Source organism: Cygnus atratus, chromosome Z (assembly GCF_013377495.2).
Source record: "Cygnus atratus isolate AKBS03 ecotype Queensland, Australia chromosome Z, CAtr_DNAZoo_HiC_assembly, whole genome shotgun sequence".
Lineage (NCBI taxonomy): Eukaryota > Metazoa > Chordata > Aves > Anseriformes > Anatidae > Cygnus > Cygnus atratus.
Window position 1 is genome coordinate 9,017,129 of NC_066396.1, and position 17,085 is coordinate 9,034,213.

The window sequence follows — 17,085 nt, forward strand, 5'->3', positions numbered from 1 at the left end:
ACAAGAGACTGATGTGAAGAAGTACATGGCCTACAGAAAAAAATTATCCAGACCTACTAGAGCTCAAGCGCCAAGAGACAGAACGGCAGACAAAGAACTTGAGAAAAGTGGGGCCATAAGACAAACATCCACTAACAGCTACAGCTCATCACGTTGAGCACAATTCAAGAAATACTATGTCTAAACAAGACAGAGTACCAAGGTACAAACAGATCTCAGCTTTAATACAAAAATCCAACCCCAAAATAAATTCAGAAATAATATCAGCTCCATATGAACATCTGTAGGAGTTGAAAACAAAATGACTGAAGTACTTGCTAAGAATAGCACAGCAACTCATTATGCAATTGCATGGTTAGTCTATCGAGCCATAGTTGCAAAGCAAAGAAGAAAGGTATTATTTGTAAACCATTAAGATGGCAGATGCTTTTAATGGCTCCACCTCTAGGAGCTTATAGTCTGGATAAGGTATTCAAGCAGGAAAACTGCATATGCAGATAAGGTGCCGTCAACTGTGAAGCACTAAATAAAGCCCACGGCTTTGCAACAGGCATCATAAAAGGTTGGCTATCAGTAATTTGGGTCCTGTGATCTCTTCTCCATTCACACAACAGCAACTTAAAAACCCTCTCAAGGTATGCAGTGACCAGCTAATCCAATCTTCCTAGAATTAAAAAAAACTAACGTTTCTGAACAAGCAGGTAGCAAAGCAGTTTGCAAGTATAAACTCAATGTTTTAGTGTCTTGTTTGAGAGATTAAGTACTAAAACAGAATGGTTATTCATCTTTTGTAGTGGTATAGGTGAGAAAGAAGCTCAAGTCAGTTTTCAATTTCATCTCTGGTATTGAAGACTACACTGCCATAAGACAACTTGGGTAAAGTACAGATGGTGCTGATTAGAAGTACAAAACTACTTGTTTGAGCAATGTCATGTTATTTGTATGAGAGAAAACTTGGTCTCCTCCAGTAACTATCACACGGCTTTACTTGCCACAGCCTGTGTAACTGCATTGCACACTAAGACCCTCCAAGAGTTTCACAGATACTTTAAAGGACAATAAATAACTGCACTGACAGGTTAAAAACCAAATCTAGATGGTTCAGAATGCACTGTTTTGCTAATGGGTGTGGTGCCAAGTGATCTTCAATTGTTTTAAGAAATCTCCAAAAACAGATGATCCTACAAATCTTAAATAAAAGACTGTAGTAAGGCTTTATACGATCTAAATATCAGTAAAGAGAACTATGAAAGCATCAGATCCATGCTTTACCACAAGTAAGAATTTCAGACATTTACAAGGATTTCAGGATTTGTGAAGTTATTTATTACTATTTATATAAGGAGAAAAATCAGCACCATTTGGAAGAAAACTTTCAGAAGTTGGGAATAACACTATCTCTGGACATGGGTATACATCACAGACCATCAAAACCTTTGTAAACTACAAATTCAGCTGAGGATGCCTGAGGCAACCCAAATTACAGTTGTGGACCTAACCCTTCAAAAATATTTAACAGAAGCTTCTTGCTGCCCTGATCTTAGGATGCAGGGGGAAAAGGAATCTGAAGGGTTCCCCCTTTAATCTACCTTCAAAAGTTTTAGAAGCTAAAACACGGTTGGGCATAAAATGGCTCTTACTCCTGTAGGAAGCTAAATGAACACAAGTCTTGGGCAAAGAAGCATGTCCTTCTCTACTCTCCTCCAAAGCCAGACTGTCACAACAGTTGCAACTGAAAAGTTTTCATAAAGAGAGTACAAAGCCTTAAGGATCACAGCATTAAAAAAAAAGCTGGCAGAGTATCAAAGAAATTATAAATAGACTCCATAGCCATCACTCCCTGCTCTTCTAATTCCTCAAATTGGATAGATACATATTCTTCCAAATGAGGTAAAAAAACCACGTAGTGCATCAAAGCCAAGCGAAGCTAGAAAGAGATTCAAGAATCTGCATTCAGAACAAGTATTACCTCTGCTTCCAACTTTGTACCAAATCCATTGTAAAGCTGTTTTGAAGTATAATGGCCTCACAACAAACCCTTCAAGTTGGAGGTCCATACTTCCATAAGGAATATGTGCCTTCACACACACTGATATAGACCTTTCTAATTAATATTTTCCTCCTTCCTCATTGCGCCCTTCAAGTTCTCTGTATTTGAGTTGCATTTTCTATACTGAGAACAATGGGTTCAGAGGGACTTGCCAACACAGCAGAACATGGATATGTTTTTGCCTCTTACTGATGGACAAGTTCAGAGAGTTTCTTCCACATCATGATCACTTATAACAGTCTGCTGAAGTAAGAAAGCATTTAACATTCTCTTCAACCAGAGAACTATTTTCAACTAGAAGATAAATACCAGAGAACACAAAAATAGACAGCACATTACCAAGATAGATTTAATCCAGGTGAGATTCTCTCTTCTCCTACCAACTTACCCACCCACTCGGCATTACACACTTCTGTGCTTTAGATGACAACTCTTACAAATAAGAAGGGGATAAAAAGAAAGTCCCCTTGGTTAGAATGGTAGATGGCCTAGATTTGGGGTGTAGGTGGATTTGTTTCCTCATTAACACTAAGCAATAGAACACACTGATAAATCAGAGGAAGTACTGAACATTTGACAGTAAAGTAAGGAAGTCCAGGCTTTTTTCTCAATTTACAAGAGAGAGAATCTAGTTGACTGTCTCAGATAAGCTGTTAGAAGTCCCTCCAGCAAGAACTTCAACCACAATTTCTTGAAAATTCTTGGGATAAAAAACACACTATGCAACCCTAACATTGTTCCTATACACACAGTTCAGTTTTCTCTTTCGCTTTCTCCATAAAGTAAGGCTAACGAGCAACACGACGACAAAAGCAACTACTTTCTGTATTCTCTTGTGCCACTATTAGTTTTTGATGCATCTTTCAGACATGGAAACCTCCTCCACCCTCAATACTTGCAACGGGTACCTACAAAAGTTACATGATGTCAAGTATCTGCCTCCCTTTTTAGGTTTACAAAGATTTCCCTTTGTGGCAAACACAGTATCACCTCAGGTCTCATGATTGTGGAGGTGCTACAGACTAACTACAAACAGGTCTGCAGGACACAGGACAGTGCCCCACTGAGCTCTGCTGCAGAGAAAATCGCAGCACATCTATAAAAGCTGGAGGACTCTATAGGAAACCAGCAGAACACCTACATTTTCAAGTTTCAGCCTTTATGCACAAGACAGAGAAGCTTCCCTGGTGCCCATTTCCTCCAGAGGAATTTCAGTGGAGACACAGAAATCAAAAGCTTCTTAAATATGACTTTCCCAATCATTTTCTCAGAGTGGATAGCCACAAGAAGAAATAAGAGCAGATTAATAGAGAAGACAAACCTTACCGTGTCTGAACTTCCTTCCAGCAGTATGTTGATAGCTCTGTTCACATCCCCATTACAGTCATGTAATGCCACTATGCACTCATCCTGGTTTTTCCCCGTCACTTCCATAAGCTGGCAGTAAAAGTCACATGTTAAAATATCCAAAGTATCATCATAAGAGTTAATACCATCATAGATTTGAAGAAAGTATGCAGCTACTGTGTCAGAGCCATCTAAAATCCTAAATAAAGGTATCTACATTTCACAGATCTGCTTAGGGTTCAGGTAAGAGGCAGGATGAAACACAAGTTAAAACAGTAATCAAGAAAACACCCTCTTGCACTTTTTTCCTTTAAGTTTATGGTTGCAAACAAATGCCATCACCCTAGTGATACCCATATGAGGGTAAAGACACCACAAACCAGGACAGCTCCATTATCTCCCCCCTTTATCTCACTGTGTGAGCACAGCCATGCAATAAGCTCTGGTGGTGAACAGATCCACCTGGAAAAACATCCAGACTGAGAAAAAGGTTAACTTCTCCAGTCAGCTCAGCTCCTTCAATCCATTGTAGCGTAAGACCACACAAACAGGCTATGGTGATGACTGCTTAAGGAGAGCTGGTTCTGAGCTATGCTTTGTGGGCCTGCAGTACACAGCCTGAGGAGGGGGGAATGGATATAAACAGCCTGTCAGGGGGTATACAGTACCTCCACACAGAAAAACACACTAGCTAGAAATATATATGTACATGTGAAATATTGTACATTTCCTAAGCAGAATTTAACTCTTATCATTCTTCCAATCAGCAGAGCTACAGGCACCATCGATTTAGGTCCCTTTGCTTCAGGACATATAGGACTTCACTTCTAGTGCAGCAACAGAAGTTTATAAACAAGAACAAACAGCAGTTAACAGTGATTAAGAGGTTTTACAAAGGGAAGGAAATCGAGAAATCTGCCCCTCTGCTGCACCAATGCATTCACAGTAACTCTTCTTTCCGAGTGCATTCCTACGTTCTACATGAGTTGTGACACACTCACTAAGATAAAAACACCAATACCCTGAGCAGACCAGGTAGCTGAATCGTCAGTACTGCTTGAATTAATGACCTCAGCATAATGACCTAACAGCATAATGGAAGCCTGAATATATATATCCAAAGTTCAGCAATGTAGAGGAAATGGTGCGAGATTTTGTTTTCACAGTGTAATTCTACCATTTTCATATACAGATCTGGGAGGTCAGATTAAAAAAACAACTACACAACACACACCAATTCACCTTTAAGCTATGGTTAGATTTTTACTTTTCCTGAAAAACAGCCAATGTTTTAGTAAACTCAGTTTACACAGGTGACAAATTTTTCCCCTGTGCATGTACATGCAGGCAAGCTGAATGCACTCTTTATTCTAAAGATCATTAAGCATTAGGACCACAACAGAGATACAAAGTCTGCAAGAAACATCAGCACAGATTATTTTTGGCTGAACGGCTCGTCTACAAAGGACAATACACTAGTTTAACTACACAGCCAGAGCTGAATTACCACACAATGTCTTATAAACAGAATTTTACAGTGCAATAAGAGCACCTTTTCCTAGTTAAACTAATGTAACTCCAAAAAAGATTTCATCTAAAATCAGAAACAGTCACTCTAACTACAAAATGTAAGCCAGCCTAGAGACACCTTAGTGCAGGACATGGGAAGCCTGTACCGTTAGAAACATACTTGTTTCACTTTATCTTCAAAATCTGCGTCGTTCTTATCGTAGATCATCTGAGCAAGGCGAATCTGTTCTGCTGTTGCCTGAAAAAAATGCAAACATCCAATAAAGTTCACAAAAAGTAACAATATCCTTTTTACAAGTATCTCCTGGTGTCACTACCTTCTCTCCAGTTTCTCAAAGACAACCAACACAAAGCTACAGGGAAAGTATTAACACTTCCTCTTCTACATTCATTTTACATTAAAAAGAGGTTTACTGGAACAGAAGCAATTTCAACACTTGGTTTTGATGCTTGAACCACAGTTACAGGCCATTACATAGATAACTACGTAATAAAATGAAATTTACTATGGAAGTCTATATTTTGATATTATCACTCCTACTTTTATTTAGTAACTATCACTCCAGAGTTAAAGTTTTATGATAAAAAATGGTAATGGTATTTTTCTAAATTAACCTCATATCTGACGATGCCCACTCGCATCACCTTCCATAACTCTCCCAAGAATGTGACTGTAGATTTATGAGCACTTAGAAGACAGTTGCCAGGGTTGCACCTCAAGACTCTGCCTGTGAACAGCTGCACAGCTGCACTAATACTCATCTCTGAAAATTAGTAAAGGATCTTGCTATTTATGATATATTTGGTGCCTCTGTAACATTTCTGGACCACAAAGCCACACCCGCAACTTCTCCAGAAGTTGTCAGACTAAAATGGATGGATGCAGTAAAACATCATAAATCCTAATATATTATGGTTGCTCCACAAAGAAAGCAACTCAATACCTACTAATGTCTCAGCAGATACAGCTACTCTTCATAGCATGGCATTTGCAGTTCCCTTGAACTGGACTCCCATGAAAATGCCAAAGATAACTGTATGTTACATGATCCTGAACCTAATTTGATTTCTGCTCAAATAGAGAAGATGTCTGTCTCTTGCTGGAGAAGGCTGATATTGAAGGGCTAAGAACCAAAACACGCATTCATGTGCTGCAAAATACTTCTTCGTTAAGAAAGGGACCACTTCATCCATTGAAATTTCTTGAACAAAGGGATTCATCCTGGGCAGCTGGCTGAACCTCACCTTTCAGAGTATCACTTCAGAGAACACCAACATGTTCAAAGCCTCAAGAGTTTGACTCAGCCCCACACTGCTTTGCTGTTGGAGTTTACCACAAATACAAGCTCTGGAGAAGGTCGCCAAGTGCAAACACTGAGGAGAGTCTAAAAATTACTCCACCATACACCATCAGCTGCTTATTTGCTGAGAAGTTACTGCAGCTGTCCCAGTTCCTTGAGGGAAGTGACATTTGCCACGCTGAGAGGCAATGTTCCAAGACAATTAGTGTTCGTAACAGAGTTAAGCACGCCGCGCTATTTCACATTTCCCAAGTACCATGCTGACAGCTCCCTACGTCAGCTGGTAACACAGATCAGAGACTACCCTGGAGATCCCAGCTCCACGCCCTGTGCTACCCAGAGCACTGCAACGCCACGGCAGCCTCCCAGCCCTGCGCAAAGAAACCCTCTCTTGGTGTCTTGCTACGAGCTCGGAGAACAAAGAGGAAATGTCCACCACGTTCAGGACTCACGCCTTACTGCATCCTTTTGCTCAGTCTCCTCAGGCCCACTGTAATTTTTAAACTCAAGACATTTCCTTTACAGATATCCAGAGAAGAAAAATTCAGACAATGTAATTTCTGTACAGACATGACCGCATATTTGACCAGAAACAGGAAGCCATTAAGATTCATTTATTAATGACTTTTTTTCGAAGTCCACATTATACAGAAATACACTGATTTTATAACTATATGAAATGTCTGACACTATCTTCAATTTTCCTGTGTAAGCAGAGAAAGCTTGGAAACTTGCTAATATTTATGCCAGTGGACTACACCCATACAGAACTGAAGATCCAAAACAAAAACAAAAATGTTCCTATTGCACAAACACCAAATCATTGTCACAAGAAGTTGTCCCACCCCAGCAAATGGCTGTTCTTTGTTTTTTAAGGCACCATCTTTATAAGATTTTATTAACCTATGAAATAGTATAAAACTTTACTCAACCTTATAAGATACATGATCTTTGCAGTGTTAGGGAAGGTTATTTTCAATTAACAACTTAGAACTCCCAGAAAACAGGAACAGACAAAACACAAAATTAAGTGACAGTAATAGGCCCAGATCTGATAATAAATGGTGTATTTACTATCCAGATGCAATGCAAAATATCTGCAGTGTAATTTCTTAAATAACTGAAATTATGATCAATGGGATACAACACTGAAACCTCCATTTCTCTTTAACAGAACGTCTCTTTAAGAGACATTTAGATGTTGAACTTAGTGATATCGTTTAGTGGAGGACTTGTTAGTGTTAGGTCAGAGGTTGGACTAGGTGATCTTGGAGATCTCTTCCAACCTAGACGATTCTGTGATCCTGTGATTCCATTTGGGAAAGCAACATTCTTCTAGCTTCCCAAATCAGTGGTGATAAAACAATATTACATATTTCTGTCGATCTCTAAAGCTTAACTAAGCAGGAAGACCCATCTGATCTCTAAAGAATAAAACGTATGGTGCTGTAAAAAATAAATGCTGTAAATAGCCATCTTTTCCACTGAATTGACCAAATCAGTATTTATTATGCAAGAAGTAGAAATAACAAAAGGACAAAATGCAGAAAATGCTCAATAAGACCGACTGTTTAAAACCACTCAATCACAGATTGGAAAGGTTCTCCATTAATCCTCAGTGCAACCTCCCACTGAGGGCAGGTCCCATCAGAGGAGCTGCCTGGGGCCAGGCAGAGATCCCGCCGCCTCTCTAATCCTCTAATTCCACTATTTGACCACCTTCACAGTAACCTTTTTTGTTTAACAGCTGGAATTTCCAGTGTTCTAACTTGTGCCATTGCTCATTGGGTCCCATAGACTTGTTCACCTTCGGGTTCCTCAGATGTCCAAAACCCTGGTCTTCTGCTACAGAGGGTGGAACTTCGTTCCCCTCCCTGATGATATCCCTATCATCTTCCCAGGATGCGTGTCCCTGCCTACGCATTTCTTTTTTTGTGCTTTTGTTTGGTTAAGAGGTCAACCTGCTCACTACCTTCCTGCAGCCTTATTACTGAAAACAAAAACAAACTCATCTTCACCTATTGAAAATCACTTTCTAAATCCACACATTAGCATGAATCACCAGTAAGCAAAACACTGCAACGCATGGAGATGAGGGCTTGAGCTCACATAATTAATGCTGTAGAAAACAGGAAGGAAGCCTCTCCACGTTAAAGATCAGTCTGGAAAACAATAAAAGACACCATTTCCCAGGGGAGCACCTCTAGACTGATGCATTCTCTGCCAGCAGAGAACTGAGGCAATTCTTGAACTGAGTCCAATTTTGAAGAAGTACCTGACAAGAGAATAATGAGTTGCCAGAAGCAGAAACATTTTGCACTCTCTGTAACCTAGATAAGTACACAACTTAACTACTCTGCTGCTGAAAATCAAGACAATGAGCTAATCTCAGATACCCGAAAATACTTTTAGTCCACTGATGATGATCACTTCGCTTTCTGTGAAGATGCTGCACAAAAAGTGTAAGATTCTGTGACTTGCAGATACGCTGAATCATGCTGTGGAACACAGTACGTATCTAATAAAGCTATTCCCACCCACCCAAAACGCCTGTATCAACCGGAAATCTTCTAGCATCATGAGACTAGCATACAGGAGAAAATCTGAGGACACCAAGGTCACAGAACAAAAATCCTGACACAAGCATAGGCACAGAATTCCTCACTGATGGGAAATATCGCTGAAAAATACAATATTCATTTAGACACGAATACAGGAACAATTTAAGGCTGTGGAAGATTACTAAGCAATTAAGGTGGAATGTCAAACGTACTCTTCCAAAGTACATCTCTAATTCTTCTATCTTTTCTTAGTTTTTACTGACTTGTGGAAGAGGTGCATATCATTACATGCTTACTTTGAATTCGAAGATGATTATACAGCAGCACGTACCTGTACTACTTGTTTCTGTTGTTGTATTGGCTGTGTGGTTGAAATTTGTGTTTTGTCCCGAGTGCCCCGGGTACGTTCACTGCCCACCGAAGTCATCATATACAGTATATACAAAACAATGTATGTACAAAATAGAAAATCTGAAAGAGAAAAAAAGAACATGAGTTAAGGCATGGGTCTGATTCAACAGATAACATACAACTGCTGTAGCTTCAGCTTTACTTGCTTCTACCAGGAATTCTGGTAAAGACAAGATTCCTGAGAAACCAGCTTAAAAATACCATTAAAGACTGTGTGAGAAATCCAATAAAGTAAGAGGAAGGAACAGAGCGGATACAAAGCATTCTTATCAGCTGACAGTGGTCTGTCTAGATCTGTACTTGCAGACTACATCTCCCAGATTTTTCCAGGTCTTTAACGTAGACTTTTCTATCTGCTACTCTGCTGGGATTACAGCTCCAGCTGTAGGACTCCTTCAATTTCTATGATCTCTCCTGTCCTGTTTTGATGCCTGGAATTTCACCACACTTGTACCCACTCAGAACACTAATGCAAACATCATATTCACAAACCAGACTGTTCTTCTCTTCCCTATCATTAAATCTTTCCTACACGTATAAGGAGGTCACTGCCAACACCCACTCAACTCCTCATCCCTCATTTGTAAGAGAAATGCTGATCCTTGCCTTTAAATCCAGACTCTGTAGACAGCGTTTGTTTTCTGTTCTCCCTCATACTAACAGAAACCATTTACCAAACTACCTATTACCCCGCTTTAAACATACCTCTGTTGTACGTGTTCAAAAAGAAAACCCAACCCCCCTACACACACACACACACACACACACCAGTGCTAACTTGTCTGTGGCAGTCAGCTTTCATTTCAGTTCATCCTCCATCACTAAAAACACTTGGAAAAAAGAAATTTCTTATTCTTCCATGTTTGTACGGCACCTAACATAAAACTACCTGATGAATATACGGCTTTTGGCAGCTCTGATAACTGAACACAGGTCTCAGAACAGTCATGGTCAACCACCCAGTTTCTGTCCCTGCGACACTGGGAAGTAAAACTACAGATTTACGGAACAAAAGACAACCTGCAAGTGGTGCCACCCAGGCAGAAGATGCACAAAGCTGCAAAGTCCTTTTTCTGCCCCTCCAGCACACAACCTGGCAGGGCAAATTGCTCTGGCGCGACTTTGGTATCGCCAAGCTCAGGGCACGATAATGCTCAGATGAAAACTGAGCAAACCAATGTGCCTGCAGGGATGAGGATGCGTTCAGTACCAAACTGGTCACCAGCCTTTAAAAGTGGTACGTATCTAAAAAATAGTTGCAACAAGCCGTCACTGTTCATTCAAACACTGATCCACAGTGCTCAGGAGCCTCACCTAGATATCCAAAAGACAATTAACCCCATTGTGATCTTCAGTTTAGAAATACATCTTTGTTGGCCAAAATTGAACCCGATACTGGCTTTTTTTTATGTGATAGTTAAAGCATTCAATAGAGCCTGAGGAGAAAGTCTATTTCCATGAACTCTTACATATTTAACAAGAAAAGGCCTGACTTTACCAGGAACCGACCGTAGCATGATCTGAACAGGAACACGGTGTTTCTCCAGCCTCATGAATACATTCACCAAAGCCAAGCTGTTTCGCAGTCCCTTCGGGTGGTCTAACTTGGGTGTCTGCGAAAGGCCCAAACAAACAGACCTTGGGAGCACCGCATCTTGACAGCCAGACACGGTCAAAGAGGGGTAACTCAAGCTCCTGACAAAGTGTTCCACAGAAAGCAAAATATTAAGTAGCTGTGGAGACACTCCGAACAATGAGTTCAACGCTTGTCTCCAGCTCTCTGCTCATGGCCGTCCACTGATATTTTAAACATGTTACAGACTGTCCTCTGAGTCAGCAGCAACAATCACTTTCTCTGCATTCAAATCTGCTCAGTAAGCGATGCTGACTGGACTTCCAATGCCTTAAGGCTGACTTAATTTTATGTATGCTAAAAATGACCTTTGGTTTTCTTTGAGGGTCAGTTTTGTTTTGTTTTTAAAATCAGTCTGCTCGTTACAGTTTGAACCTAGTAAAAATGAGAATGAGATAAATCCCTGAAGAGAGAATATGACAGCGAGCACTAACCTCTCTGAAAGCCAAGCTAGCATTTCCAAATACGATTATGTACAATCAGCACACTAAGTTTTGCTGAAGAGTTGTAACTCCACTGGGTCTAAATCTGTTCATCATTTCTGAACTAAAGTCATGTTTATATAAATTTTGGTACCTAGAACTTCTAACATACTTCAAACTCTAATTTCTCTACTTCCACTAAGCAGAGCTCCTCAAAATACTGAGATCCACGTTCTGGACGTGACTGAGGCACACGCACACTAAAAAAAAAGGTTTTTATTTGTTTGTAAAGCATATGTTCATCTGCAGCACACACTTCAACAGCCAGGCAACACGTGGATGCAGAACAGAAGTGTTTTTTTTCTCTCCTCAACACACGCTGCGCCACAGCTGTTTGAGCCATGTTTGTTTTTTCTGGAGGAAAGAATACTTGAAGGAAAAAGGAAGGCACAGAAATGTTTGAAACGCTCCTGAAGGTGTGCAGCATGATCAGCCTGCCAAGGGGAACAGGGACAGATGGTCTAAGAGTATAAAGGGATCTTTAAAGCAGATCCTAACCTGGCAGCAGCACCAGGTCTGAAGATCCCATCTAGCCACCGAGGACATGCTATAACCCATTTCAGACAGAAAGCATCCACTTCAGACGCAAACCACCCTTAAAAGCAGAACCGACAGCTCGATGCAAAGAGGGCAAGAGCAGCAAAGCTTCGAGATGCCCCCCGGCAGCTGCGTGGCTCGATCCCACCAGCAGCAGGGCAACGTCACACCACCGGTGACTGGAGTTTCGAGCACCGAGTGGGGTATTATTAGTTAATGAGATGGGGCTCAACACGAACACTGCCTCGCTTGCGCAGCAGTTGTCATAGCAATGAGTAGGGTATTACAAACCGAGGAACTTCATTTTAACAGCTGATCAAACGAGGAAAGATTTGAGACAAAGACAATTCTTAATTAAACATCTGCTTAATAAAGATCAGGAAAATGTTCAGAGCAGCAGATGTTTCTGCTTCCATGTCAAGGTCTGGCTCAGTTCAGAAGTCCCCCATCAGCAGTTAATGCTTGACCTTGTAAACACGTCGCAACTCCAGTAAGCAGCCCAAAGAGCTGTATTTTGAAGAAATAGAGGCACATTAAACAAAACAGACCCCCCGAGCACAAAAGGAGAAGAAAGCCTTAGAGACCTGACTTCCCAAAACTGTCATGTAAAGAAAGTAACCGCACTTGCTTTCTTGACAGTTAAAAAAATTGCTTGTTTATATCAGTGGAAAAGGTTTACTATCCAGTACCTCCAGAGGAAGACTGTCTTTACATAAACAAAACCAAACAAAAAATAAGTTACCAAAACAAAAGTAACAAAATTGTTCACAGCTATGTTTAGCTTCTCAAGCACTACAAAATTCAAATCTCAGCACTTCCTCCTGAAGCAAACAACCAGACTTAAAAACGAAAAGAAAGTCTTTTCGAAGGAAAATCATCCCAAATCTCAAGGTTGCTGTCTGTGCAGCAGGCCTCTACAGATATATCAGCAGATAAGTTATTGCATAATAAGCCACCACCAGACCGGTGATGGAATGACAACAGCTATTCAGGCACCCAAAAGGGGAAATGTTGGCAAAAACACCCAACTTTTCTAGGACAACCAAATCCTAGCCCCACACGTCTCCCCACCAAAGTCACATTCAACAAGTCGCATTTTGGCTTTGGGTTTTTGAAAGAATGAAAGAAGGTGAAGAATCAATGAGTAACCAACCACATTATCAGTGCAAAAAGCAGGTTCATGAAGCTACCATAATGTTTTCTCTGATCTTTTGTTCAAGTTTCCCTGGGCAAGAAATCTAGACTCCAGAAAGTCAGAAAAACTGGAGATGCACAGAATACCAATCACCTTGACAGTGTGGCAGACCCTGCAAGACGCAGTAAATCTCCTGCTGAACTTCCAGGGACAGGCCCAGCACTGCAATACCACTGACTTTCAAGAACCGTTCTGAAGTTAAATACTCACTTCCATCAGCTGAACAAAACATTTGCAGTTTCAATTCTTTTCCTGAGGCAGTCTCAAAAAAGTTATTTTCTTGACTCTGGACACGGAGCTGTGACAAAGAACACTACAGAAATCTGCGTGAACACCTTAGAAGCGTGATTGCTTTTTTATGCTCTAATCACCAAGCTACTCAGTCAAGAATTTCGCGCAACGACAGGGCTAGAAAAAGGCTGCAGGACACTGCTTTATGATGGCATGACTACCATACGTGTACAATGAGGCCAGATTTTACTGCCACAGCAGTAGTATGACATGACCACAAGGAAAAAGCGTTGAGATAAAACTGGCTGCTAAGCGTTGATCCAGTGCATTTCCCTCAAGTGCTGTTGTCTGAAGAACTTCACTACTTTCATTATGGCTTGAAAGGGGAAAAGAGTTTGCTAGAGTCAGATGTTCAGGAAGAGTGCTGATTACTCAGGGTCTGTACTGCCCCAAGCCAACAATACCAAACCTGAGCTCGTGGACCCTGTGAGGATTGCTGTCTCATTTTACCTTCTTCTGCAGTAAACAGGAATAATAATGATGGCCAGGAATAGACCTCCATCACTGGCAGAGTACAATTTTTGTCTCCTGTGGTGCTCTCTCACGTTTTACCCCAAGATGAGGACTTGAGGACTGCTGGGAGTGGCCAGCTGTCAGCCCAAGTACAAGCAAAAACCTAACAGATACACTTCCAGTTGTCATGTTCACAAAGCTTAGAGAACAGGCAGTTGCATACTGCTACCCATCTTTCTTAAAAGCCACCGAGTTGTTGCTTGAAATTACTATTCTACATCAGACTCAGTAAATTTGTAATTAGCTAAGAGCATACCCCTGATCTACAGAAATCGATCACTCCTCAACAGATCAAAAAAGAAAACTCATCTCAAGACTTAGTGTTCCTAAGCAAGTGTTATGGAAAGGAAGACAGAAATATAACAATAGGTGCTACAAGTGAAAGAACGAACAGCACTTTTCTGGAAGAGAGCAGTGCTCAATCTTCCAAAGACTGGAGATCTGCAAAGGCTGCTCATGTACCTGGGGCCGCCCTAAAAAGACTGATGTGGTATGGGCACTGAACAGGGCATGTTTTTCACCAGCAGAGCAGGTTTCGGTCATGGAGTTAAGTAATATCATTAATATTTTAAAAAAAGCTAATCTCATAATATTAATCTTTGCTATTATCCCAGTGTCTCTGCCTAACAGTTGCCGTTTTACATTTTAGTATGTGCTGGTGACTCTCCAAGCTTTAATAGAAATCTGCCAGCTGCAGCCAATAAACATCAAGTGGACTTGTCTTCGTCATTACTTTATAAATATTCAAACTTCAGAAGCAACAAGTGCCCTTATTCATACAGAAACTTTTGAAGGAGGAATTTACATTTCCCCAAATTTTCATAGATCAAAAAAGAAAAACAAGACAACCAGACTAAAAATCAGAAAAAAAACGTGATCGACTTCTGTCCAGGCCTTTATCTTTTGTACAACCAACATAATCTTCAGACTGCTGAAAAAAATAGGTATCAGAACCTACCCAGCCTCACTGCTGTCAGAGGACAACACTCACTAGTGACCCTGGACAGCCAGCAAGCACAGAGTGCCCTACAAGATTCAGAGGACTTGGCCCGATGTTTCAGGTATCGATTGCCTCCAAAGTCACTACTCTCATCTTCTGCTGCCATTCTGCTAGAAGAATGCCATTTAAGATAGCGACTGGCTGGGCTTCCACACGCAGAAAGAATCAAGTGTTGCTCCCTGCCCTAATTATTTATATGGGATAACTATATTTATCCCGTGTTTGCGAGGATTTGCGAGATGCATTAGTTATCAGCACTTACCATTGGCTGTAATGAAGCTTTAAGAAACGACCCAGAAAGACTTAATTGCATGTTATTTCCCATCTAAGCCCCGCTCTCAGGTCTATCCACTCCAGACAATCTTGCTAGACCATAGCAAAGACCAGACCACAAAATGGGGTAGGAGCAAGCTCACTTCTGAAATACGATTTTCTGCTGAGGAGTATTTTAAGGTAGGTCCTTTCCTGGTATTCTACGACCTGAAGAAAAAATTAAATAGTTTCCTGTTACCTTTGATGGAAGGACCTGATTTCTTGCCCTTTATCACAAGAACAGCTTTTCTTATGCTAACCCTCTCTACAAACTACAAGAAAGAGAGATAGTCTATTCCTTCACTGATCACACTGCACATTCATCCTCTGCTCTCCTATTTTTAGGCTATGGAAATAGCAAAAAATACTGGCTAAGTCAATGCACAACATACTCACTGTTCATTCCATCGCTACTACATTTGGCGGTGAAGAACCAACAGTATTTACAAATCTCTTTATGTCTGTTTCTCTGGGTTTGATCCCCAAAAAAGAAAAAAAAATGCAATGGTTAGTGAAGGAACAATAAAAAGGTAAACCCTCTTGGTGTTTTCTCTAACATTTCCTGAGTAACATCCAGTAAAAGGGAACTGTCTTCAACTTCACGCAAGGAAGCTACTCGCAGAACAGTATTGAATCGTCCTCAACCCCTGCAATAAATACTCAGATTGAATTAGATGCATTACAGGGAGGCCTGTAAAAAAAATTAACTAGTACTTCACAAAATGAAAGCTTTATTGCAGCTGAGGAAAAACTGAACTGGCAGGTTTGTCAGGGTTGAAAATCATTACCCTGTGCAGAGAGAACTCACACAGCCTTGCTGAAGTCACACACAAGCTGAGGACAGCTAAGCAGAGTTTGGGACAAAACCCCATGGCCACAGTTTTAGTTTTGCTACACAATTCCGCCCAACTGGTTGTATATTAGTTCCACGTGTAGCAAAGGGAGAACCTAAAACATTTTTACCATTAAAACTCAAGTTTCATCTTGCATCTAACACCACGCGACTGCAAACCCTCTCCAGAAATGGCACTCCTGCTTCCCTCCTCTTTAACCACGTAATATTGCTACTTCCCTTCCATCAGACTAATGATTGTGCAGCTGCAAAGTGAGCTGACCCAAGAGCAAACTAAACCCTCTAAAAAGAAAATAGCGGGGCAGTTGAATAAGCTTACCAAATGGAAAACTATGTGGCTATGCAACTGCTGAATCTGACACGAGGGAGAGGGAACGAGGTCACGGGGAAAGGGGGAACGTGCATCTCAGCAGCCACACACCCTTACCACGTATGTAGAAAGCAACATTTCACATTTTGTCTTCATGGGATCCTGAATAACAAGACTTGATCCTGATCCTGCCTTCTGCACACAACAAAATTATTAAAATGCCTTGTAGACTATTTGGAAAATAAAAAATTCACAGGAAAGGACTTTGCCAGCAGCATGACCATGAATATACCGCTATCTTACAGCATATACAGTCTTCAGATCGCTGGTGGGAAAACAGGGACACTTATCACCTTTCCTGAGGAGCAATCCTTTGTGCCCAGAGGCCCATTAGCATTCACTTGTTGTGAAGAAGGACCTTATAAAACTTTGGAGGTGCTTCTATCCAATGAAAAGGGAAGATACCAACCAACATCAGGACAGTTTGCCTACCACAGCATAAATCCATCTAGAAGTCAGTCCTTTCCCCACATCATACAAGTATCTTTCTGCATTCAGTGTCAGGCATTACATCTAGCGACTCAAGCTATCCTAAAGCAATTTAACCAGCAATCTTTAATGATTCTGTACAGAGGGCTGAGTTTTCAGTGCTTTTGCTCGTCATCTTGACATTTCCCCTTCACAGTCCTAACATCCATCCCTCCTCCACCTAAAGCCCTACCTCGGAAAGGCTCGCTTCCTCCCCCAGCTCATCAACTC

General features: G+C 41.0%; 1 protein-coding gene across 11 annotated transcripts in view; it reads right to left on the bottom strand.

Moving 5' to 3' along the window:
* Window positions 1-17,085, bottom strand: part of UBAP2 (ubiquitin associated protein 2) — a 98,280-nt gene that overhangs the window by 68,021 nt on the left and 13,174 nt on the right. For all 11 annotated transcript variants that reach the window (XM_035565927.2, XM_035565926.2, XM_035565923.2 and 8 more), the window contains exons 2-4: window positions 9,121-9,260; window positions 5,088-5,165; window positions 3,377-3,487 (exon numbers count right to left, since the gene is read on the bottom strand). In XM_035565927.2, coding sequence (XP_035421820.1) covers window positions 3,377-3,487; window positions 5,088-5,165; window positions 9,121-9,219 — 288 coding nt within the window. In that variant the 5' untranslated portion in view covers window positions 9,220-9,260. The remainder of the gene's footprint in view (window positions 1-3,376; window positions 3,488-5,087; window positions 5,166-9,120; window positions 9,261-17,085) is intronic.